The sequence below is a fragment of the Gopherus evgoodei genome, chromosome 2 (assembly GCF_007399415.2).
Source record: "Gopherus evgoodei ecotype Sinaloan lineage chromosome 2, rGopEvg1_v1.p, whole genome shotgun sequence".
In the NCBI taxonomy this organism is placed as follows: Eukaryota; Metazoa; Chordata; order Testudines; family Testudinidae; genus Gopherus; species Gopherus evgoodei.
In genome coordinates, this window is record NC_044323.1 from 208,790,196 (window position 1) to 208,814,468 (window position 24,273).

Here is a 24,273-nt window from a genome sequence, read left to right on the forward strand (position 1 = left end):
CCATTTGTATCAGCTTGTAAAAACATTAGCTGTCATATGTATATAAAGACCTATTGTGTCAGCTGGGTAACTCTCTAGTCAAACCCAGTGCAATGTTCTCTGGGTTTTCAAACAAAGGCTATATCTACGAGGTTAGGGTGTGATTACCAGCTCACATACATATATCTGCACTAGCTTGATGAGTGCTAAGGTGAATAAAAATGGTAGTGGAGTCACTTTTAACATGGGCAGCAGTGGCTCAGCTTAACCTGCCAAGCACAAACCCACTGGAACCCTGTGGGTATGTACTCAGCACTGGTAAGCCATGCCCCCACTTCCTGTGCTGCTGCTGCTATTTATATTCACACTAATGCTCATCAAGCTAGAGTGAGTATGTATAAGCAAGCTGGGAATCGCACCCCATGCTCATAGTATAGACACAGCCAAAAAACAACAGTGAATATTAAAAAATATATAGTTCAAGCAATTTTTCTTGATAGCTACAGGCAGTGAATGGTATGATTATAGAGGAATCTCAAATCTAAAAACCTGAATGCCACCACCGCCTGCCCCATTGCAGAAAGTGTCTGTCTGTGCTTTAGTTGCATTATGATTTTTTTTTTATCCCGAGTGACAGCGTAGGTCAGGGATGGCTATTAAATTCAAATGGCAAGATTAGACCTTAAATCATTTTGTACTGACTGGAGATTTCTTCCTATTGAAAATGAACAAAAATGTTAATAGTAATACAACAGACAGATGCTATAAACTAGCCCAATATATAGTACTTGATTACTCTTCTAATGCAGGAAACAATCAGTTGTCTTCATGGCAAGTTTACATCAGTGCATCCTCTGCATCATCTTGTAACAGATAGACATCACGAATGAAAGGTAGCATGCAGCACAGGACAGAGGAGAGTTTGCTGATGCCATTTAAGAACATGGGTAATGAGGAAAATGTCCACCTTTATTATGCCAATTGGAAGGTTTCAGCTGCTGCATTTGAACCCAATAGATCCACCTAATTACTGCAGAATTTTTATGTTGTGTTGTTTTTTAAAAAAAGTATCGCACAATTTCAGAAAAATACCTTGTACCCCAAAACCATTTTAGCAGCTGGCATGCATGTGTCTGTATGGCTTGTTTCTGCTCCCATGTGCAGACACACATACTCTTCAAATATTTGTTTATTATTATTTACATATTTCCTTTTGCTGCTTTGGATTACAATACACAAGTTATTCTGAGATGTTCACTTTATACAAAACATGCAAATTCTGTGACCCAAACCAATGTAGTCAGAGTTCATATAATGCTAGGTCTAGTGTGATCTCTGCTGCTGATGTAGCAGGCAGAGATCCTAATTTGGTCCAATTCCAGAATCGGGACTAGGTCACCAATCTTCTTAGCAGGATTTAGCAATCCTTTTTTTTTTTTTTTAAGATTAGTGCTGGCGTTTTAGAATTGTGAGCTCAAACAGTATTAAAGAAGGCTGTCCCCAGTAGAAACTATGTCATGTTATACAATGTCATTGACATTTGGCCTATACATGGTACTATAGCATAGGACATACATACTGGAATTAAACACTTCAGAATCTAGGTCAGATGTTTTCACGAATGGAAAGGTGGTGGAAGGTGCTAGATACAATGAATGTGAAGGACCTTATATATTATAGTAGCATAATACACAGAAGAATTAAATGATAGCAAATGAACACCCTTAATTGTACATCAAGATGGTACTTTCCAATCTGTAGTGTTTTTTATCAGGCATTAATTTAAGTTTGACCGTATGTGTAGTACTGAAGCAATTGGAGATATAGTGGAGTTTTTAGTGTAGCAAATACATTTCTCTAATAAATAATTTCTGTAATGCAATTCCTTAGTGTTCAAGATATGTATCTTTTAGTCAGTAAGAAATATATAATATATGCACTGATCCACTTAAGGAGTGAATAAACAAATGGAAGTGTCTGTGTGCAAAAATAATATATATTTCTCCTAAAAACCTAATTTTTCTAAACCCACAATTTTTATTAAACTAAATCTTTTTGAATTGACCAGTCGTCAGTGATTTCTCTTAGCCGGTTAAATACTGTCCAATGAATAGATTTCATTCTGTTGTGCACTTTTCAACATCTACCAGTGGATTTACCATCAAAATTCTTGAATGCACAATCAGTGATAACTATAGTTAATATATTTACTTGACAAATTAATGCTCATTTTTAACTACCATAAAACTGATTGTTTATTCTCTCTCTCTCACTCTCATTTTATGAGGAATCTTTTCAGATTAGGAGCCTGAAAGATTGGCAGAAAGTTATTTTACATGCTGTGTAACTAGTTGTAAACTGATCTTAGAATTTTATGCTGGTCCAAGAGAAGCACATATCTGCATAAACATTTATTTACAGTAGTTTGCATATCTGTTTGATTATGAAACTGAAAGGACAACAGTTGCAGTAGAAAGAGACAGGTGGCTCAGTGCTTATATACTTCAATCTGATTACTCGTGTAAAGGTATACATGACTGCCTCAGACTTTGCAAGATGGCAATCTGAATTTTGATTTAGTAGGCTTTACCACTTTATAGTAGAACATTAGCATGATTTCTTGGATTTTAATTTTTTGGTGACTGAGTAGTGAGCTATTTATAAAATGTTTCACATAATCCATAGGATATTTCTATCAGAATGCTGTATTTTCCAAGTATGTCAAATTTGGTAACCCTGAGGTAACATTTTCAGAAAGCATCTCAGAGACTTGGGAACCTAAATTCAACAGTTCAATCACATTGGTGCTTTTAAAAATTCTGTGCTTTAACCTGTAAGCCATGCATGTGCAAACCGAAGGGTCAGGCAAGGGGCACGTTTGTTAAAATTGGCTTTTGCTCTCATTTGATTTAAATAAATGTTAATATTTGAAAATCTGAAGGCATTATTGGGAGTAAGAAAATAACTGTTTTCCTTTAATGATGTTCTGAATTGTGTAGGCATTCTACGTGTATATATAACACATAAGTGCAGAGTCCAGGTCAGGGTCTCTGCCCTAATATTCAAAACTCTCCATGGGATTCATTGGCCATAGCAATCTGAGAGATCACACTAAGCCTCCATGACCAGAATATCTCTCGACAGCTACATTGACCAACAGGGGAAATCTTATACGTGCAGAAGACAGAACTTTCACAAGAGATGGATCTTGAGCTGTGGGGCTGTCTTTTTCAGCCTGAGGGCTAAACCTACTTCAGAAAGATCAAGATGTTCCATCGGTGCTTTAGGGCAGATTCTCTGCCCTGTTCTGTTCTCTTTGCACTCTTCAGATGATAAAAGTGGAATGGAAATGATCCACAAATCTCTTGATGAGGATTTTCCCAACATGGAGGGAAAGTAGAAAAACAGTAAGGACATGGAAAAAGTAGGTTTTGTCTCAATTTCACATACTTTTTTTCCCCACTGAACCCCTCTCTAGCTCATAATCAAATACAAATATTCTTCTTAACATGGTTACCGTTTAGGGTCCCAGTTTAAGACCGCAAGTTAGACACCTCTGATTAGAAAATGGAGCTAATTCCCAAAGAGATATGAATGATTGATGGCTTCACTGCATTTGAAACTAAATTCAAAATTCAGTTGTCATAGCGCGCGCGCTCTCTCTCTCTCTCTCTGTGTATGTATGTGTGTGTGTGTATATACACACACACACACACACACACATACATGCGCATACACACAGCAAACAAAAAATGTAAGCTAATTGAGATAGTTCTTCTACAGTGTGGGAAAGAAGAGAGTATTGTTTCAATTTTTAAATATTTGGGAGTCACTTAGAACCAAAGTAATGACCGTGATCCTGGAGATTTGTCTGTACATGACTAGTTCCACTGACTTCGCTATAACTGATCATGAGAGTAAAGGCTGGGTTTTTCAGGATTGGTCCCAATTTTTATATAAGACCTCTGACGTCTGAGGAAAAACGAGTGCAATTGTATTGGCATTAGACTGTCATGGAAATCAATCAGAGAATGACCTACTGTAGAGAATAAAATCTTTCCACTAGGGGAAGTGGAAGGGGAGGGAATGCTCACTACAGCAAATATAGAGTATTTCTGACAACCAGCTAAGGATTTATGCTAGTTTCTGCAACAGGGATAATTGTGGAAGGCGGAACATGGTGAAGATCAGGGTCGGCTCTAGCTTTTTTGCCACTGCAAGCAGCGAAGAGGGGGGAAAAAAAAAGATAAAGCCGCGATCGGCGGCACTTCAGCAGCAGCTCTACCACGCCACTTCATTCTTCGGCGGCAATTCAGCAGCCGGTACTTCCTACAAGAGAGACTGAGGGACCTGCCACCAAATTGCCACCGAAGACCTGGACGTGCCGCCCCAACCACCTGCTTACTGCACTGGTTCCAGCCCTTGGGGAGATGGTGTGTGTACTAGAGAGAAAAGGTGAGTGAGGTAATATCTTTTATTGGACCAATTTCTGTTAGTGAAAGAGACAAGCTTTCCAGTCACACACAGCTCTTCTCCCTATCTCAGTGTTGTGTAGCTTGAAAGCTTGTTTCACCAACAGAAGTTGTGGTCCAGTAAAAGATATCTCACCAAACTTGCCCATCCAATATTATGGGCCCAACAGGACTACAGCAATATTGCAACACATACACACACTTTTTCCATTTCTCTCTTTGATTAGCAAAAAGATTTTGAAGAGGCTACCATGTGATTTTTGCAATGCAAAAACTAAAGTGTATAAGAAAATAACCTACAAAACGTATGGAGCCAAATCCTGTCCTCCTTACTCAGGAGGACTCCAATTAAAATAGTGGGATTGATTAAAACTATAAATTAGTATTGAGGTAAAATATTACCTTTTCCATAAGGCACATTGTGAAAGAAAAAATGGTCAGTAGACCTGCACTGAAGAGAATGAGAGGAGATGGAAAAGGTCTGTACTGCCACATGCCAAAACATATTACACTATGCAAGATTAGAGTAAGCACACAGTTATTTTGTTAAGATCCACTGGAAAATGCAAATGCTAATTAGGAATGAGAATCAGATAACATCAAAATAGTTCAAAATCCAATTATTTCTACCAGTTTTGCATGATGTTAATCTGTGTCTTTGTTCCAACGTTCATGGCCACTGTAATTTTTATAACAATTGTGTGCTGAAATAAACAACCAAAAAGTCACTTGTGCTCATTCTGACTCTAAGGGCTGCATTGGCAACTTTCCAGCAGTTGTGTGCGTGTGTGTGTGTGAGAGTGAGAGTGAGAGAGGCACACACACATTTTCAATTTAAAATTAATGCCCAGAGCCACAGTGTTTATTTGCACTGCTGTGCTCCTTGGCCAAGGAACAGAAAGTGTGTATTTGAACTCTATTTTGTCCTGGCCCTGTAGTTATTGTACAGGGAGAAGATGGGCACCAGTGATGAAAATAAATTCATTTATAGCTAGCATTCTGTAATGTTTTTCCATCTTTGTTTTTTCCCCTTGCCTATAGAGCTTGTGCTGAATGTGATTACTTTTAATTGCCTTCAGAAGACAGACATTCCTTGCCTGCTGTAGTGGGCTGTGGCTTTTTGTCCTCCTTGTTCAGCATTTTGTATACACATGAGACTGCAGCATTGCATGCAAAAATAGCTTCACTGTAAAACGTGGCACTTTGGCCGTTGTAATAGCTTTAATTTCTAAGAAAATAAGAATGTTGTGCTCCTAACCTGCTCGCCCTGTGTCTGATACATCTGCAAAGGGAAAGTAAATCAAGCAGTGAATTAAAAATAGAGGAAGGGGGTAACCTGCCACCCTACTACTCAGTCAGGTATATAGCAGTAAGGGTAATGAACTCTTAAGTAACTGTATGCACACACATACAGATACAAATATGAATGGCGTGTGAATGTATAGGGCTGGATTCTGGAAGCAAATGGCCAGCATGAAATTCCCCTGACATGGGGGAACTTCCCCCTGGGATAAAGCTAGCAGAGACGGCATCTGTGCAGACCATGCTCTCCGCACTAATAGTAAATTGTCAGGGGAGAGCGAGGACAAGGCGAGGCATGACAAAGCTAACTGTGCCAATGCCGGGGAACTTCCCACTGGCATAAAGCTTGTAGAGGTGGGTCCATTGCCAGCCACACATCTCCACCCTATAGGGGATGTATCTGGGAAGGAAGGGAAAGGAGCATGATGGAAAGTATCGGGGTAGACATGTTAGTCTGACGAAGTGGGTTTTTTACCCATGAAAGCTTATGTCCAAATAAATCTGTTAGTCTTTAAGGTGCCATCGGACTCCTTGTTGGGTATGATGGAGTACATTACGCTATACCATACCTGTCCCATGGGCCCTATGCCGGGGCAGAAATTAAAGCGGCATCTTGGCCCTCAGAATTGGGAAGCCATAATCAGCTCCCTGCCATCTCAGCCTGACCTTTTCAGTGCAACTGAGAGAAGAGAACCAGTCTGCTTTCTGCCTGACTACATTTTTGCCCTCTCACCAGTCCTATTATTATACCTTAAGTCCTCCTAAATGTTGAAGAGAGAAGTTGTCTGTGATCCTCACAGCACCAGCATGACCAACAAGCCGATGGCATCTCTTTCTGCTGGAGGCAATGGCAGACCATTGGGTTCATTGTCCATCCTGAGTAGACTTTCACTAAGAATGCAGTATCTTGTCCCAATTCAGTAATCTTCAGTTTTTCACTCAACCCTTGTGCTACAGCACCTGGGTTGTCAAACCATAGTAGGAATCGGTGCTCAGCATGCTTCACTCCCCCAGAAAGAGATTCAATACTGTGGTGTAAGCCAGAATCTAGAAGAAGATTAGATAGTGGGGCGAGGATAAAGAGAAACGTGTTGAAGGATCAGATTCCATGTATTTTTGATTTCTTAGAAGAAGGAATCTGAATTGGTTTTACTCTGATTGCCCTCAAGATGCAGCAAACTATTGCTAGCATTCTCAGCTAGAACAGAAAGTTCCTTTAGCTTCCTGAGGGCCTCTTGTACCTCTCAACTTCAGAATAACTATCTTTTGTGAAGTCTTAACTTGGCCACCTGTTCATTGATAGGTTCAGTACTCACTGTCCCTATGTCAGTTGCCTGGAAAACAAACTAGCACAAGGTGGATTTTTCCCTAAACAAATAACATTCATCCCTGATGTCATTGATTCATAGATTTATAATAAATAAAATGCTTTTCTAGTGTAAATTTGATGAGAATAATTCACAATACTTGTTTTGGTGACTAGAATGGCATAATGTATAAGGAACAAAAGAATAATACAAAAGCTTTTTCTACTCTGTTGCTGTTATGTCCTTTCATCTTGTCAAATACAGTGCAGTTCATGGGTTTAATGCATAAGTGAACAAAAACATCCTCCTTTTTTCCATGCTCTAAGAAAAATCAGGGATTGTACCATGCTGTTAACAAGTGAGAATAATTGGCTTGATAGTAAGCCTGTTATCCATACAATGCTAGGCTGAAGTGTTTAATTTTCAGGCTTCTCATTCATGTCTGATGAGTAATATGTTACTTCAGTCTCATATTTTTTTGCTGAAATGTGAGGAGTGGAAGTGTGTGTGTATTTGTAATGGCTTGGATGAATACTACGGTATGAGAGGCTGAAGAGAATTTCAAACCTCTGTAATTTCCTCCGAGTGGACATGTACCTAGAGAATATAAATTTGTTTCACTAACCATTATTTTTCATACTGTTAGTCCCTTCACTCCAACCTCTCTCTTCAATATTGTGAGGATGAAGAAATCAGTGGCTTGGAGCCAGATAGGGAGTGTGTTCATAGGACAGGAAAGAGAAGAAGGGTCAGGTGGGTTGTGGCAGCTGGGGATGCTCTTAAACAATGGGAAAAAGAGGAGAAGCAGTTAGGGGAAGAAGAGGGAACTGGAGAAGGGTAGAGAGGGAAGCTAGAGTGACTGGGGGAGAAGGGAGGTGAAGTGGTGGGTAGGGATTGCTAAAGTAGGATAGGAAAAAGGAACAGAGTGGGAGAGGTAGGCTGTCTATCACGGTAGGATCTGCAGAAGCCGGTTGGGGGAGATTGAGGAAGGAGAGGTGCGGATCAAAGAATAGAAAAGGGGGTAACAAAGAAAAGATGCATGTTCTCCTCTTCCTTGCATATGGGAATCACTGACAAGTGCAGACCTGCCAAGTGTACCGCTTTTAGCCCTTTCTTGACCAATTTACTGCCTGTTCTGGTTCCCAGGTCAGTGAGAATTGTGGGTTTCCTGTGAATTCAGAGAGCAGTATGTTTTGAAGTAGACCTGGCACTACAATTCTGAAGAGTTACCTTTTTACTCCACAACTTCTCCCCTACTTTACATTATCCAAATCTAGATTTCTCATACACTCTATCACTCGCTCGCTCACTCAAACTACAGTAAATCTAAGCGAATAGTTTTCTCAGTGACTTTTAATGGCCACGTGTTACATTTAATCCCATTCATGTTTGAAATGTGTTTGAGAATTTGTTGAGGAGGGTACTGTTATGTTTAATTGTTTAGGGTGTTCTCTTGGATTAGAAGGCAAATGTTTTTGCAGACAGGGAAATTGGAATATATCTTTTTTGACCCATGACTTTCCAGTGTACACACTTAAGATCTCATTCTGATTCTGCCAAGCCCATCAGTACAGATTGCTGAGAATGGCCTGAAACTTTTGGCATTGAGAGAATTAAGTTGAGTCTTACTAACAGACGGTTTTTCCTCACATCACTTTACTTCTTAAGGTTTGTCACCAGGGAATAGATGATAGGGATCATTTTAGAAATATTATGGCATAAACTGAGAAGCTTTGTGATCTTGTTGCTGTACCCACTGTCCTTCCTTCTCTCTCTTCTCCTCCAGTTTATTCCTCTTAAGGGGCAGGACCATGTCTTATCTATGCTGTAATGTACCTACCATACCTTTGGGCACTGCAAAATAATATTAATTAATAATGGCCTGGAAGTATTATTTATTTGTTTCATTGATATATGGCATGTAACTGAAACACTACTTCCCATCTATATATGCAGTTATCTCCCCATATTAGCATAATTTTCAAATGGGAAGGCGCACATGTCTAATGATGTTTGTATACTAGAACTGGTTGGGAATTTTTCAGTGAATTTTTTTCCAGTGGAAAATGCCAACTTGTTGACACTGAAACTTTTGATGGAAATGAATCTGTTACAATGATGTTTTCATCAGAGGGATTTCTCAGGCCCGTGGTATTGGAGGACAAGGAGGAAGAGAGGAGGGGAGCAGGTGTGTGTGTCCTGCCTGGTGGTTAGGGCAGTTACCTGCAGTGTGAGATCCAAGTTCATGTATCAACTCTGAATCAGACAGGTATTTGAACCTGGGTCTCCCACATCCCAGTTGAGTGCATAACTCCTTGTCTATTCTGGAGTGTTTTCTTTAAAAAAAATAAATAAATAAATAAAAAAGTTTGAAAGGTCTTGTTTTCATTCCTGTGTGGAACAAAAACAGATTTCAAAAGCTCAACATTTTTTATTAAACAAGATTCCTGTTTTATGACCACCCCTAATGTATACAGAAACCTTTGGAAATATATGAACAGTTATACAAATCTGTGGCTTGTGGGTGGGAAGCATGTGTTTTTTCTCTTTTCTTGCTGTTTGCAGCAGGAGGTCGCTAATATAGGTGGTGGCACCTCTTTCAGAACTCATTCATATACTGTATAACAAGGGCCATATAAGTACCCAGTCACATAGCGTGAGATAATGTACAGTGACTCATTAAGATTTGATTGTGGCACTAAGGGGCAATGGAAGGATTTGACATATGAAGCTCATCTATCCTAATACCAACAGGCAGGTAGGAATGTCCTCCCAGCAAGGCCCCTCCCTTAGCCACCTCCTCATCACAGATTTGCATCGGATGCACTGGGATAAGAAGGTTCCCTGCAGTAGTACATATCACTCTCCAGCATCCTTTTTAGCAGCTGCCAGAGTAACAAGAAGCAGATTTTGCCATATTCTGTTCCGATGCAGTTACAATGCTGTGGAGATGTCCTGAGTAGGTATAGGGTATCTACACAGAAAAAAAAAAAGGCTAGAGAAAGTAAAGGGCATTTTATAACAGCTAAAACATGACCGTCCAATTTTGCACACAGCTAGCCAAACTTATTGCTCTTACCTTCACCTATACCCACTGAGCACAGTGAGATCCTGCTCGGGGCTTTTGGGTGACACTTCAATAATAAAAGTGATTAGATATCACATTTGGTCTTTCACAGTACCTTATCTGCCTTATTTTTGTGTTTATTATACAATATAGCTACACATTAAAGGCAATATTCATTTACACACATCTTCTTTAAAACACTTTAACTTGCAGCTGCTCTGTATTATTTGTCAAAGCTGCAACTGCATGGATCCTCCAGCTGAAACAGCTTCAGTTTTGACTTTGTGTGATAAATGAAAGGAGATGGGGATATCTCCCTTTTATGGACTCCTAGGCATCCAGTAGCTATAAAATCCCTCTTAGTAGCTATTGTTCTACCTCTAAAGGGTTAAAAAGTCTCACTGCTATTCATAGGTAAAAGGAAGTGAGTGAGCACTTGGCCAAAAGAGCCAGTGGGAAGGCTAGAACTTTTTAAAATTGAACAAAGACTCCCCTTTTGTCTGTGGTGGCTCTACCTGCTGGAGAGGGGACAGGGCAGCAGTTATGCTGTAAGACGCTTGGCGTCAGGTATGAAAAATCCTCAGTATCATACCTAGAAACTAATCATTTAAAACCCCAGATAAGTAAGTAGATCAGGGAATGTCTAGGAAGACAAAATTAGGTTTATCCCTTTTATTTCTTTATGGCTTGTGGACTCCTCTGTGCTAAGCCCAAGTGTTTTTGTTTTGCTTTTAACTTTTAAGCTGGACCTCAGGAAAACTATTCTTGGTGCTTAATCCTTGTATTGCTCTTATAAAATATAGCAATAGCCTGAGTTCCCAAATTTATTAGTTAAAAAAAAAGAAAGAAAGAAAATACAATTTACCTTTTTTAAGAACAGAATTGAATTTTTGTGTCTTAACAGGTTTGTGCACATGGTATTTAATTAGCTGATGGCAACAGCTGATTTCCTTCTTTTTTCTTTCTCAGCTCTTCCCTGGAAGGGAGGTGAAAGGGCTTGAGGGTACCCCACAGGAAAGAACTCCCAAGTGCACCTTCCTGGGCTCTCAAAGGGGTTCTGCACTTGAGTGGTGGCAGCATCCACCTAGCCAAGGTCAGAGAAAAGCTGTAACCGTGGGAGTTTAATACCAGCCTGGAATGGCCAGTATTAATTTTTAGAATCCTTGCGAGCCCCTACCCTCTGCACTCAAAGTACCAGAGTGGAGAATCAGCCTTGACACCTTGCATGACTTTTAAATGACAGGACACTGAGCTGTCATAATGCAAATACATGTAAATATAACAGTTGTGTCATATTATTTTTCTTAAGACAAAGATTTTTGTAGATTTAAATCGACCACTTACTCCCATGCAGAAATCTAGTCATTTAGATTGATATTAAAATATAAAGCAACAGTGTGGGGAAAACCTGTTGTTGTCTACTGTTTCAAACCAAATCGTTTTCAAATTTCTGCTAGAAAGTCTTGATTTCCTTTCTTCTCAGTTCTCAGTAGTAGAGTCTCAGTAGTGTCTTTTGTATATAATTAAAAAACTATATAAAGTTTAAAGAAAAAAACAGCCAACTTCTATTATCTGTTGAATTCTAGGTTTCAGGAGAGTGGATCTGTTGGCTGGAGGAATAGACTAAATATTTGTTTGAAAGTATGCAGCAACCGTGGCTATATAGCCAAGCACTTCATTTAATCTAGTGTTTAAAGCAAGTGACTAGTACAATGCCCTGGGGCTAGATCCTCAGCTGGCATAGGCAGCCATAGTTCCATAATAGCAAATGGAGTTACTCGAATTTACACTAGCTATGGAGCTGGCCCCTGTGGTCTGTGCCCTACAGATTTCCTGTGTGTTCTTGGACAAGTCACTTTAACATTTCATTTCCCCATCAGGAATAATTTTTTCCTACCTTTAAGTGCTCTGAAATCTTAAGAAGAAAATGTCAAGTAAGTGTAAAGTGTTACTTTGTTGTTGATGTGCAAGCTACTCTTACCATTTCCAAAATGTTTTCTCAAACACTTGATGATGAATTGTACAAGAGCCTTCATTCACATTTGTTTATTTGTTTGATTTACTTAAATCTAAAACAGTTTGAGACTTTAAATGGCCAGCTTTTGTGGAGTGACAGACTATAATGAATTTACTCCATGCTACTCTAAACACAATTTACTGTCATACGAAGTAGACTGAAATAATATCTACAATGCTCTTTAGTCATGTTCATTATTGTAATGAAAAAAATGTCAACAAGTACTAGAGTATTATTAGTATTCTGCTTATATACATGTTGAATTTTACTAATAATGAAACTGTTCCGCTTAAATCTGTGTTAAACTTAAAAAATTGTGTTTGTGTATATATTCACACAAAATAAAAGAAACAGAAGTATTCATGCTTAATATAAGATGATTCTGCAAAAAGTCTAGCTTTGAGGGATGTGTAACACATGATGAAGTGATGGTCAGAATGCTGCTTGAATTCTGTGTAGTATGAACTTTACATTTGACTAAATAACGTAACTAACGAGTGTGCATTGCCACACAGGCAGATCACAAAAAGGGGTCTTTTGCCTTGCAAATCTTATGCTTAGAGTAGGAAATAATTTGAGTTCTTAAGATCCAGCCCAAAATTTGCTGAGTGTCTCCTGCAATGTGTGGAATATTTATCACTCCCATTAATCTCAATGGGAAGTGCAGGTGCTCAACAGTTTACAGGAGATACTTTAGTGCCTCAGAGAATCTGGCTCTCATGCAGCATAATGCAGCTTAAATACTCATTAGTAAATAAAATATGCATTGATCAACCTTAAAATTGATTGATTTAGGTTTCATGCTCCTAGCAGTGTTGCCTGTTGAACTGTAATATCACTCACTATTGTAACAGTTTTCCTTCAGCTGTTTGTTTATTAATAGAACCTGTTCGCCTCCAGGTCACCAGTTTTATCTGGCTCAGAATTACAGCATTTGAAAGTTGCTATAAACTCATGGCTCTCTTGGACTCAATGTACTTCATAAGGGGCATATACCCATATAACAAAACCATCATCGCAATTGGTACAATCTCAGCAGATAGCCAGGTTCTAAACGAGCATAAAAAACTAGCTATCCTCTCATGGAGGAGGTCTGGGCTGAGAAATGTCAGTGGGATTCTGGAGAATCCTGCGCTTTCACTTTCCTACCCCAGTCCAGCTCCGGCGATGGTAATGGGAGTTTTCCATTGACTTCTGTGGGTGCTGGATCAGCCCACCCCTGTATGTAAACATAAAAGAAGGACTTCATGGAGCCATTCCACACAAATGCCTTTGCTCCATCATCCACAGGTTTCAAACCTGCTTAAGGGAGTATTTTGGGCCAATGTTTGTTACTACTGTCGCATATAGAGAAGGCTATAGTTCTAGGGCAGTATAAGCTCAGAATATATTAAGTGCCAGTATTTGTGAGATAGAGGAAACCTTCTAAGCTACCCCTTGAATGTTACATCTATTGATTTATTTTTAACTCCACATCGAGATCTGAATTTTTATGGGAGGCAAATTAGCCCAGTTCAACAGATTTTGTACAGTTCCAAATCAATGGTTTTGAAAGGTGTGTAGGTTAAGATAAATCAATATTGGTTTCATAACTTTATTATACCAAAGAGGGTTTATTTTAAATGTTGCTGTACCTTGAAATTGATGAAAATATTCTTTTGTTTTCCATAGAAACGTTCCAGAGGTCAAATATTGTTTGACAAAGTATGTGAACATCTAAATCTTTTGGAAAAGGACTACTTTGGGCTAACATACAGAGACATGGAAAACCAAAAGGTAAAGAAGACACATCAGCCAGGGTTTTCTTGAATTAAAAGGAAGTAGAATGAAAATCAACAGAACCGGAATCTTGCTAACTGGCATTGATCTTGAGTTTGCATGGGATAAGATATGTGGCCATCAGATTTTTTTTCCCGGTGATCAGTTACCTACAATCCAGAACTGATGTTTTAGTTTTACCTCCCAAAGGATGCGTCTTTATTTAATGCCATCTCCTTTTTAATTGTTTGTGCCTCCCAAGAACAGGAACAATGTTCTCCTGTCTTCCTTTTGCCTTGGTTATTTATGATGTAAGAGAAGTGGATGATGTAGCTTTTCCCTTTCTAGTATGGTTTGTTCCAATACTGCCTTGAAAGTCAGATTTACATTCTTAAATATATTTAATACTAAAAACAGTTTATTTAATGTTAAGGTTGTGACTCAGACAGGCATAAGTTAATTCACTATTGCTGCTAATTCCCTTTCAAGACTCGTGTTATCTTTACCTGAGCATTATTGCTCAATTAGTACTGGGGTACAATAATCTAAGATCCATGCAACATATACATAGCACACATGTTAGGACGAGATAAGGAGCATCAAAGGACCCTCTAAATATTTTTTTTAAGTATTTTATTAACTCCCTTTTGATATGTCTTGGTTAAAATGTGTATTATAAAAGAGTCCCCTAACAGGTTTTCATATAAGTATGTGGTGGTTTTCTCTCTTAGTGAGAACCCTTGCTTTCTATATTTATGGATTTTTTAAAATGAGGATTTTGGCACTGAGGCAAAAAGCAATTAAGCAGGTGCTTAGTTCCATCCTGATTCAAGGAAGCACTGAAGTGTGTACTTAACTTTAAGTTAAAGCTCAAGGTAAGCATGTGCTTAACTTCTTTCCTGAACATTCATGCTTTCCTGAAGTGGGGCCAAAATAAATGTGTATTTAGAAATCCTATCAGATTACTAATAATAATGATCTTCAACATTTAAAGATCTCAAGTTACTTTACAAAAATGTCTAGAATAAGTCAATAATTAATTTTAAAAACATGTACATGATAGTGTCAGAGTAATAGCTTATTTTTAATTTCTATGTATATTTTTAAATTTTAAAATGTAAAAACAGCTTGTTCATCCTTCCACCACCCCCCATTCTCACTCCCTCCACCCCTACCCCAACACAGAAAAAACATCTTCCAGGCTGAAGATCTTTATGCTTTGTAAGAATCCACATCAAATTTTTCCATCTGAGTTACCTGAGTTACAAATATCTGAAAACAGGGCTTTAAAAAGAAACCCTGAGGCAATCTTAATTGTAGTGGCATATTATACTCTTGTAGCCTCATACTTTGGAGTACAGACTAATTGATTCTGAGCAGCTGCCAGCTGATTAAGGAAAGGCGGGGTAAGGTGCAAGTGTTGTTCTGGGGTTTGTTTGGTTTGGGTTTTTGCTACATTTGTTTGTCTTTCCTTGGAGAAAGTGGAATTTTTCCTAGGGGGTTAACAAACTGCTTTTGTTATGAATGATATACATATTAAATATTAATTTGCATTGGTTAAGACAATGCTGAAGTTCAGGGACATAACCTCCCAGTATCTGAGAGAGAAAAACAGATACAAAGCAGTCTAGACTGTGGATTTTAAACCATGCCGCCTGCTGAAATGGTTAGCGATACTATGCTGCAGTAAGATATCCCAAGCAGAATTGTGATGCAGCCACAATTCCGCCTTGACTGCCAGAGAGCATGCACTGCAGTGGCAGTTCCCCATCCTTTCAACAGCTGTATTGTACAGTTCTCTCATACACCTGGCTAGCTCTGCTGGTCAGTGTGAATGATGGCACTGCACAGAACACCTCACCCTTTTGGATAGCTAGCACTGGAGGAAATCCTAGCAAGGGACAATGTCTGAACTCCTCAATGGATTAAAGCCTGATTCCTGCACTGAAGCACAAATAGAGGAGAGGCTCATGTCCTCTTCTTCCTCTTTATGTACCTGAGCAGGGCCAGACTCTTCAGTCCCTCCAGCCTTTCAAGGTTTAAGCAAACAAGAGCCTTTTGGTGTGCTAATGAAAGGACAGTGGACATGCTATTAGAGGATGCCTGTGTTCTAACCTAGTCTGCAGATTCCTGTGATCTAAGAAGTTCTTACGACAACAACAAAACCCTTCAAGGAATCAAGGAAATGTATTAGCATAAAATAATTGCTGTAGCTACAGTATTCCAAAGGAAGGAGATGGAGCAAGAAGTTAATTTAGCCAACAAATGTGGCATTTGATGCTGAGGGTTTAAAAGGCCACTGAACACATTTAATGTTACTTTGTCTCATTTCAGTGCTGTTAATATCAATGTTTAAAAATAATTTTCACTGTATTTATAGTTAAAATTAAAAAAATTTCTTTTCAGAACTGGTTGGACCCTGCAAAGGAAATCAAAAAGCAGATGCGAAGTAAGTTGTAATCAATCGTGTGTCTGTGTGAGGCAATCTGGGAAATGTTTTAATATGGAGAGCAGTGTTGATAATATGAAATACTTTTGAACAAAATTAAGACATTTATTGAAAAATGACTTTACATTTCTGTGTATAAAATTGGAAATGCAGCTTTCCCTGGTATTCCACGTTGTTTGCATGTAATAATGGTGTGAGAAAAGTCATACCTACTCATTCAAAAGAGTTTCATGTTAACACACTTTCCTAGCTTGAGAGAACATATTGCCAATATAAGTGACTTTATATAAAGCAGCAGTAACTATTGAGAGATCATCATCCAGGTAGAACTCTACTAAGCACACTGACACAACACATATGGTTTAAGGGCTCCAGATGCAACTTCATTTATGAATCAAGTTAACCTGGTACTTAACTATTAATTTATTGCCCAACAAATAAATCCAGCAAGCAAACTAATGGTTACCCAAAAAAGATTCAAGCTCTCTCCAAGCTGTGTGTCCCCCTATGGCCATCTCCTTCTGAGAGAAATTAAACTCTTCACTGGAAGTGCCCCACACCATATACCTGCTATTATCTCGTCCAGTGCTCTGGGTGCCTTTCAGATATTAAAAATAATATCCCCCTTAAAAGACCCAAAAAATTGCTACCCATTCACCTATGTCATCTGCCTACACCAAAACACGTTTATAATTATATCAGAACTCTGCTGGACCAAGCAGGGAAATGGAGGATGACCTGACCCCAAATGTGACAATCTATCTAACCTGCTGTAAGGCACAGAGACCCAGAAAGAGTGGAGGACAAAGACAATTGAACTCCATTTAACTGCACCATAAATAACACATTGCCTCAGTGGGAGACTCCCGTCCAATGTAGTGTGTAGGGGTGGATCACTGCAAGCGAAGCTCTCTGCTTGGCAACCTGCAGAGCAGGCATATTCCTCACCCACACATGTGGTTCTTTAAATGCCTTCACCCCCTGGGCCTGAGTTACCAGTTAAAATGACCAGTGGGTTGCAAACCTACCAATCACTTGCAGGCCTGAGCTCCAACCTCAAAGACTGGTACTGTATGGGGAAGGAATAAAGGGGAGCAGCAGGTAATTGAAGTCTCCGTGAATATTGCACTCCCTCTTCAAGAGAACACATCACTTTTATCATTAAGCCCCATCTCAAATGTTAAGTTTCATATTATTTATTCAGGTCTGTTTCTGAGTCTGTAGAAGAAGAATTGTTGGATGTTTTTCTTCATCTTTTTTTTTACCCTCCAATAAAATCAATCAGTTGGTCAGAATCATGAAATATAAATGTCTCATTGCTAAAAACAACTTGACATTTACAGAGAGGGAAAAGTCTAAACTCAGCATTAAGCAATATAATCTTTGGGGCCTGGGTCACGAGATATAAATTGTTTTCTTTGAATTACTGTCATTTGGGTCACATCTGGAAACACTGCTGGCCTCACATACCAAAACATGTAACTGTGTTAGTACAGATATCCCTCTACCCAAAACATCTCTATCTCATTCCTGCATTTCTCCAATAATTTGAACTTTGTTCCTAAGATGACTTACTGCTTCACAAGGAGAATCAATTTTCTGCTTCATGTGAATATTTTAAAAAGCTCAGTTGTTAAATTTAGCTGTATGCTGTGTTAGTAATCCAAAAATGTTTTGAAGGGACCCTGTGTGTCAAGGCTGCTAGGCTCAAAATGTGACCTACCTTTCTTTTCCTCCAATAGCTCTGTGGAAACCTGTTGTAATGTTTATAAATGTGATTTTATTTTGGCAAGGAAACTTCAGTATTCTCCTCCACACACCTTATAAATAATCACTTTCATCAGTCTAGCATTTACAAGGAATTACATCTGGTAGTTTGTTTCTAGGATCAGACCCTAAAATACTAGGTGACCATTTCAAGATTCAAAGGATTAATTTAAATTTAGTGTGGAAAATTTCCCTTAATCATTATGAAAAATACTCTAACTTCACCTTTTCCAAACTATCTAGGTATTATATATACTATCTAAAAATGAAGTGCAATGAAAAATAATTGAAATCTGTGTTCCATTGTATAATTGTTAATAGGATACTGAAAAGTTATCACGGGAAAAGAAAGGGCTGTAGACTTTGATAGCAAGTTATGTAGATTGTTGATGCAGTTAAGGCAGTCCAACTACATACAGTTGATTGCAGTGTATTTAACGTGTGTCTTAGCTAAGAGCTAGACAATGAAAGATTGTGACAGCAAGAGACTAACCAGGGCAGAAAAGGCTAGTCCTACAGTTGACACTGGGAACAGTTAGAGTTGTCATAGATGACAGTGTTAATTTGCTTGGTTCAGATAATTCTGTTAAGAACTTTGGAATAGTAAAACTATCTTACAAGTTATCTTTTTCATGAATTATTAAAACCACAATCGTATTGAATACTGATGAGAATATAGGACAAATGTCTGCTTTCAAGAGTGCTCGGTTCCACTGAAGGCAGGAGGAAATCCAAGCTAGTATTTGAGAAAAGATTTTGACCAACACTGTTTATAGAGTTTCTGGGTCTGATTCTCCTCACACCAGTTTAAAACCATTGACTTTAGTAAGTTATTCTTGATTGAAACCAGCATAAGCAAGAGGAGAATCAGGCCGGTTATACTTTTTTTTCTTACAGAATCATACTCCTGAGGCACACAATATGGATTTAATTTATATCTTGTTTGTCAGGGGGATCTTCTCTCTCCCTTCTTTCTCAAACGAGGGTGTGTATCCAAAAATTTCACAGAGGATTTGGGGCTATCTTCCTCTGTATTAAATTTCAACTTCTTTTAGCATATGCAATCTATGTTCTCGAATAGATTCAGCAAATTAAGGCCCTGATCCTGCAATGAAATCTGTACAGCTGAAGATCTGAAGGACCTGAAATCAACGGGGCCTTCTGCATGAGGCAAGGAATGAACCACACAGATCTCATTGTAGGCCCTAAACGAACAGTCCCAAATACATGATCAGGAAAACTATATGGCAATTTAAAAGTAGCATTTGCAATATAGTCAACATTAACACTTCCTTTCTTCTATCCAGCATAAAATCCAGTAGTAGAAGTTGACACACCTTCAAAACATACATTCATCACAATTTGGACAGTGCAAAATACCTGTTATTTGTGTTAGAATGAAAGGATACACTGTAGAGTTTATAAAGAGGAGTCCTATTTCACATAGTGCCCTCAAAGAATCTGTAACCATCATTATACAACAAGTGTATTGGACATTTTTTTAAATTGTATTTTTCAGTTCAGTGCTGTATTTTAATCGGTTATCATATTTTAAAGCATCAGGTTATCTTGATGTCCATTTCTCAATTCCCACAGTAATGTCACCTCAGATATTGGTTGTGTGCAGGGGGGTGATCAACTAATATAGGGTCTCTGTAGTAGTAATATAGGTGAAGAGCTATGTAATTAATTCAACAGAATCTTGGTTGCTGATAGGCTCTACCAGAGGTCTGGGGAGGGGGTGTGGTTTTTTGTTTTTGTTTTGTTTTGCTTGCTAGTTAGCCAAGCGTTTGGCTTTTTTATCTGTGCCATTTATTAAACATGAGACATCAGTTTTATCTTCTAGGAATCCTTATCCCCTTAAATTTTCCCTCGTTTTTTAGAATGTTCTTGGTATTTTTTTTATCTATAGTATTGAAAAGTAGGGTCCTATTAAAAATGTCTTATAAGATGTGTAAAGTTATTGCCTGTGACATGTTACCTAAAGTACTATATTATTAATATTTACCTAGTGTTAAAAATTTTGGTCCATTTTTTTCATTAATGGCTTCTAAATTTGTCCTTACAATTTTATCTGTATGATAATTTATGCCAGCTAAAGAGACAGCGTGTGTGCTAAAACAGCATTCAGACACTGCTGAGTGGGGGGTTATAGACGAATAGAATTACCTATTTTGCACATAATTGTGGTCACATATTTAAATCCCATTTTCATTTTTAGCCTGTGGTGTTTCCAATGCTTATCTCCATGTTTTGTTTTCTTTTTATTTTATTTCTGTAGGCTACTTTTTAATATAGCTAATCTCAGTAAACAGATTCTTTTCTTGCTCAATTTTCAGGGCATTAGAAATAAATTACTGTTCACTATGCAAGAAAAGAACTGTAGGCCTCGAACTGTAACTGTGAGAAGTAGGAAGGTATTTTAAATATTGCATACAAGAAGAAGACTATAAAACCTGTCATTACTGAATATTTGACTGGATATTTCCTAATTTATCTTTTAGATTGCTAGTAACCTAACAGCGTGAACATCTTCATTTGTACTTGTGTAAGCAATTTCAATGAACCTGTGGGTTTTTTTCAGGTGGTGCTTGGCAGTTCTCCTTTAATGTGAAATTTTACCCTCCAGATCCTTCCCAGCTGTCTGAAGATATTACCAGGTATTTGAAAGGATAAATACCTTTCCAAAAGTGCTTTTAAACACATTTTTGACAACAGTGACATTCTGTCTGGAAGCATGAATGTTTTTGTTTTACTATCAGCCGCCTTCTAATTATGAGCTAATGGGAAACATTTGATGCTCTATTAGTAGAGAAAAGGTTAATAGTTGGGGGGTTTATTCATTGTTTTGACTTCCAAACTAGAAGACTTTCACATTTGATAAACTGATATCAAAATCAGGCTTTCTCAATACGTATTTCTAATGAGAAGAATTAATTCTACCTTCAGAGTTCACAAACATTGCAGTACCTAGTCTTGCCTATTATTGTTTTGTTGGGTCCTCTAGATACTGTGTGACACAAATACAACTATAATCATCAAACTGGACATGAACATGAACCAGAATTTCAAAAGTAAACGTTACTTACCTCTCTCCCTCAATTATGTGTTTTCATATTTAAATCTCCAGCTCTAAACCTGTTCCCATGGTTTTGGTTCAGAGTTGATCCAAACCCAAAAGTGGGTTAATTCCCAGCTTTATTTTTGGGTACAGCCCAAAGTAGCAGGAATTCACATCAATTGGTCTCATGAGACTTCTGCCATTTGAGGTGCCAAAATTTCACAAGAACAGCTCAGGATGCCTTTGTATCTGAATCCTATCCTTGGTTCACCCTCAAAACCAAGTCCAGAACTAGATCATAGCCTAACCTAATTTCTGCTAGTCCCTTCTCACTGTGAAGGACCTTTTGGGGCTAAGTGACCCTGGCTGGCTGTCCCTGTGGTGCAGCACCCTTCTGCTGACTTTTTGACCCAGTCATGCAGTGCAGTGTAATGCATTCTGTATCCCAATCTCATGCAGTCTGGGCTGTTATGAGATTTGGAAAAGACACCAGGCTGCAATGTTCACTTACACAGGTAGAAAGGCCCAGAACTGCAGAGAATTATGGGGCCTCAAACAAAATATAAAACTGTGGCTCCCCTGTAAACCATTATTTGCACAAACTTTTCTCCCATTCTATTTCTCCCCCTCTATCTTCTGCTTCCTAGTTTCCCCTCTATCCTCCTTTTGTTTTTAACCAGATTGTTCGCTTGCAATTTATACTTTTCTTTTGTCCAATTCAGCCTACCCTTTTTTCACACCACTGTTGCCAGCCACCAAAATCATGAGTCAAACCCCAAAAAATCATGAGATTGGCCCCAAAATCATTCATTTCTTTAATGTTTGAGCTATTTTCTGACTTTAACTCCCCCACATCATCATCATCATCATGATGGAGAAATGCAATTTTAGTCACCTCATCTCTACAGCAATGAATTCTGCCCCCCCACCCTTCCATCACATTTGCTCCAGACCCACATCAACTCTGTCCATACAGTTCTTCACTCTGACCCTCCTTTGCTCCAAAGCTGCTCCTCCTTTAACTGTGGAGGAGGTTCTCCCCATTGCAAGCCCTGATGCAGCAGCATTAGAGAGGAGTAGAGGTGGGAAGAACCAATTACTTTTCACAGAAGGGGGTTGGAGGAGAAAGGATCAATCCCACAATGAACAGCTGGGGTCTCTCTGCTCCCGCCTCCCTGGCCCCCCTTGTGCAAATAGTATTGCCTGTTTCCTCTCTGCTACTGGTGGGAGGGAAGAAAGCATTACTCACCTGCTTCCTGTAGCAGCCCTGATTGGCTGCTCTTCCCCAAAAGGTGGCTAATGAGACAGGGCTTTTTTCCACTAGGCAGGACTGAAAATGGCCTAGGGCTTGAGGTTTTTTTCTTCATAGTGAGATTGGCTGTGACTGGATAAAATCGGGTCAGTGGTAATAAATTGCCAGTAGTTGGCAACAGCATATTCCCTCTTTCCCCAGGAGGAAAAGGGGACTGCAGAGGAAGATTAGAGTCAGCATGGCCCACTCCTCCAGTGCCTTCTAAAGTTTCTCTGAGTGTGTCTACACAGCAAAGAAAACCTGCAGCTGGCCCATGCCAGCCAACTTGGGCTCACAGGGCTTCAGGGTCATTTCACTGCTGTGTGGACTTCTGGGCTCAGGTTGGAGTCCGTGCTCTAGGACCCTGCTCACTCTTGCCATTTGAGCCTTCAACCCCTTGCTGCTTGACGTTAGCATCTAGCAGCCCCAGATGATATTGGGGCCCCATGGTGCTAGGAACTGCATGGAAATATATGAGAGGCAGACACTGGTTCAGAATTTACAATCTAACGAGGCAATACAGGCAAAGCGTGGGAGAAAGGAAGATTTATGATCCCCATTATACATATGAGGATTCAGATGCAGGGATTAAGCAATTTGCCCAAGGTCTCACTGTAAATCTGTAGTAGGGTCATGATTTTCTCCCAGTCCTGTGCCTTAGCCACTAAACCTCCCTTCTTTTCTAGTTCCTCTGAAACTGTTTTCAGTTTCTTCTATCTGGCCCTCACATTGCATGATTAATGGGATCATTTTTAGCAGTATAGCTGCCGTTATGGGAAATAGTAATTTGTTGGTTTTGCTTTTTAGCTAATCAGTTAACTGATATTTCTAAAGTGCTTATTAGAGAAAATTATAAATCAAATAAGATGAATTGCTCAGGATATCTGAATGACAGTAGATACTTTAGTATAGTTAATATCTAATGGGGAATTTTCTCTGTAATTTATACCAGAGGTTCTCAACCCTGTGGGGCCATGAGCAGGTTTCAGGGGGTCCACCAAGCATGGCTAGCATTAGACTCTCTAGGGTCCTGGGTAGAAAGCCAAAGCCCTGCCACGTGGGATTGCAGCCCGGGGCCACGGACCAAAGCCTGAGCAACTTAGCTTTACGGTGCCTCCTGTGGTTTGGGGCCCCAGACAATTGCCCTCCTTGCTATCTCCTAATACCAGCCCAGGTCTTTATATGCAGAAAACAATTGTTGCAGCACAGCTGGGCTAGGGAGATTTTATAACGTATTGGGGGGCCTCAGAAAGAAATACTTGAGAACTGCTGACTTATCGTATAGTTATAAAACAGAGAGAGTAGCCTACTTCATCAATGAATCTTGAAGTGCTTTACGAAGATTAGTTATTTAAGAGTTAGCACTCATTTGTTACATAGGCAAGCATTTATCCCAGTTTTACACATGGAGGAACTTGGGCATAAATTGAGTGGTTTGCTCAAGGACTGTCGGGTAGAGTCAGGAAAAGACCCCAGAAATTCTTACTACTGACTGAACCACATCGCTTCTCTAAAAGTTCTGGAAGAACTCCTATAAACTCTTGCTCTTATTTTTTTGTAGGTACTACCTCTGCTTGCAACTGAGAGATGACATAGTGTCTGGACGGCTGCCTTGTTCTTTTGTTACTCTTGCTCTTTTGGGGTCCTATACCGTTCAGTCAGAACTTGGAGATTATGATCCTGATGAATATGGAAGTGATTATGTCAGTGAATTCCGGTTTGCACCAAATCATACTAAAGAACTGGAAGACAAAGTAATCGAGCTGCACAAGAGCCACAGGTGAGCAGTGAACCTCCACTCAA

General features: G+C 39.1%; 1 protein-coding gene across 25 annotated transcripts in view; it reads left to right on the forward strand.

Moving 5' to 3' along the window:
- Positions 1–24,273, forward strand: part of EPB41L3 (erythrocyte membrane protein band 4.1 like 3) — a 201,369-nt gene that overhangs the window by 137,871 nt on the left and 39,225 nt on the right. For all 25 annotated transcript variants that reach the window (XM_030552806.1, XM_030552797.1, XM_030552803.1 and 22 more), the window contains 4 exons: positions 13,816–13,920; positions 16,309–16,351; positions 20,703–20,778; positions 24,032–24,250. In XM_030552806.1, the coding sequence (XP_030408666.1) occupies positions 13,816–13,920; positions 16,309–16,351; positions 20,703–20,778; positions 24,032–24,250 (443 nt within the window). The remainder of the gene's footprint in view (positions 1–13,815; positions 13,921–16,308; positions 16,352–20,702; positions 20,779–24,031; positions 24,251–24,273) is intronic.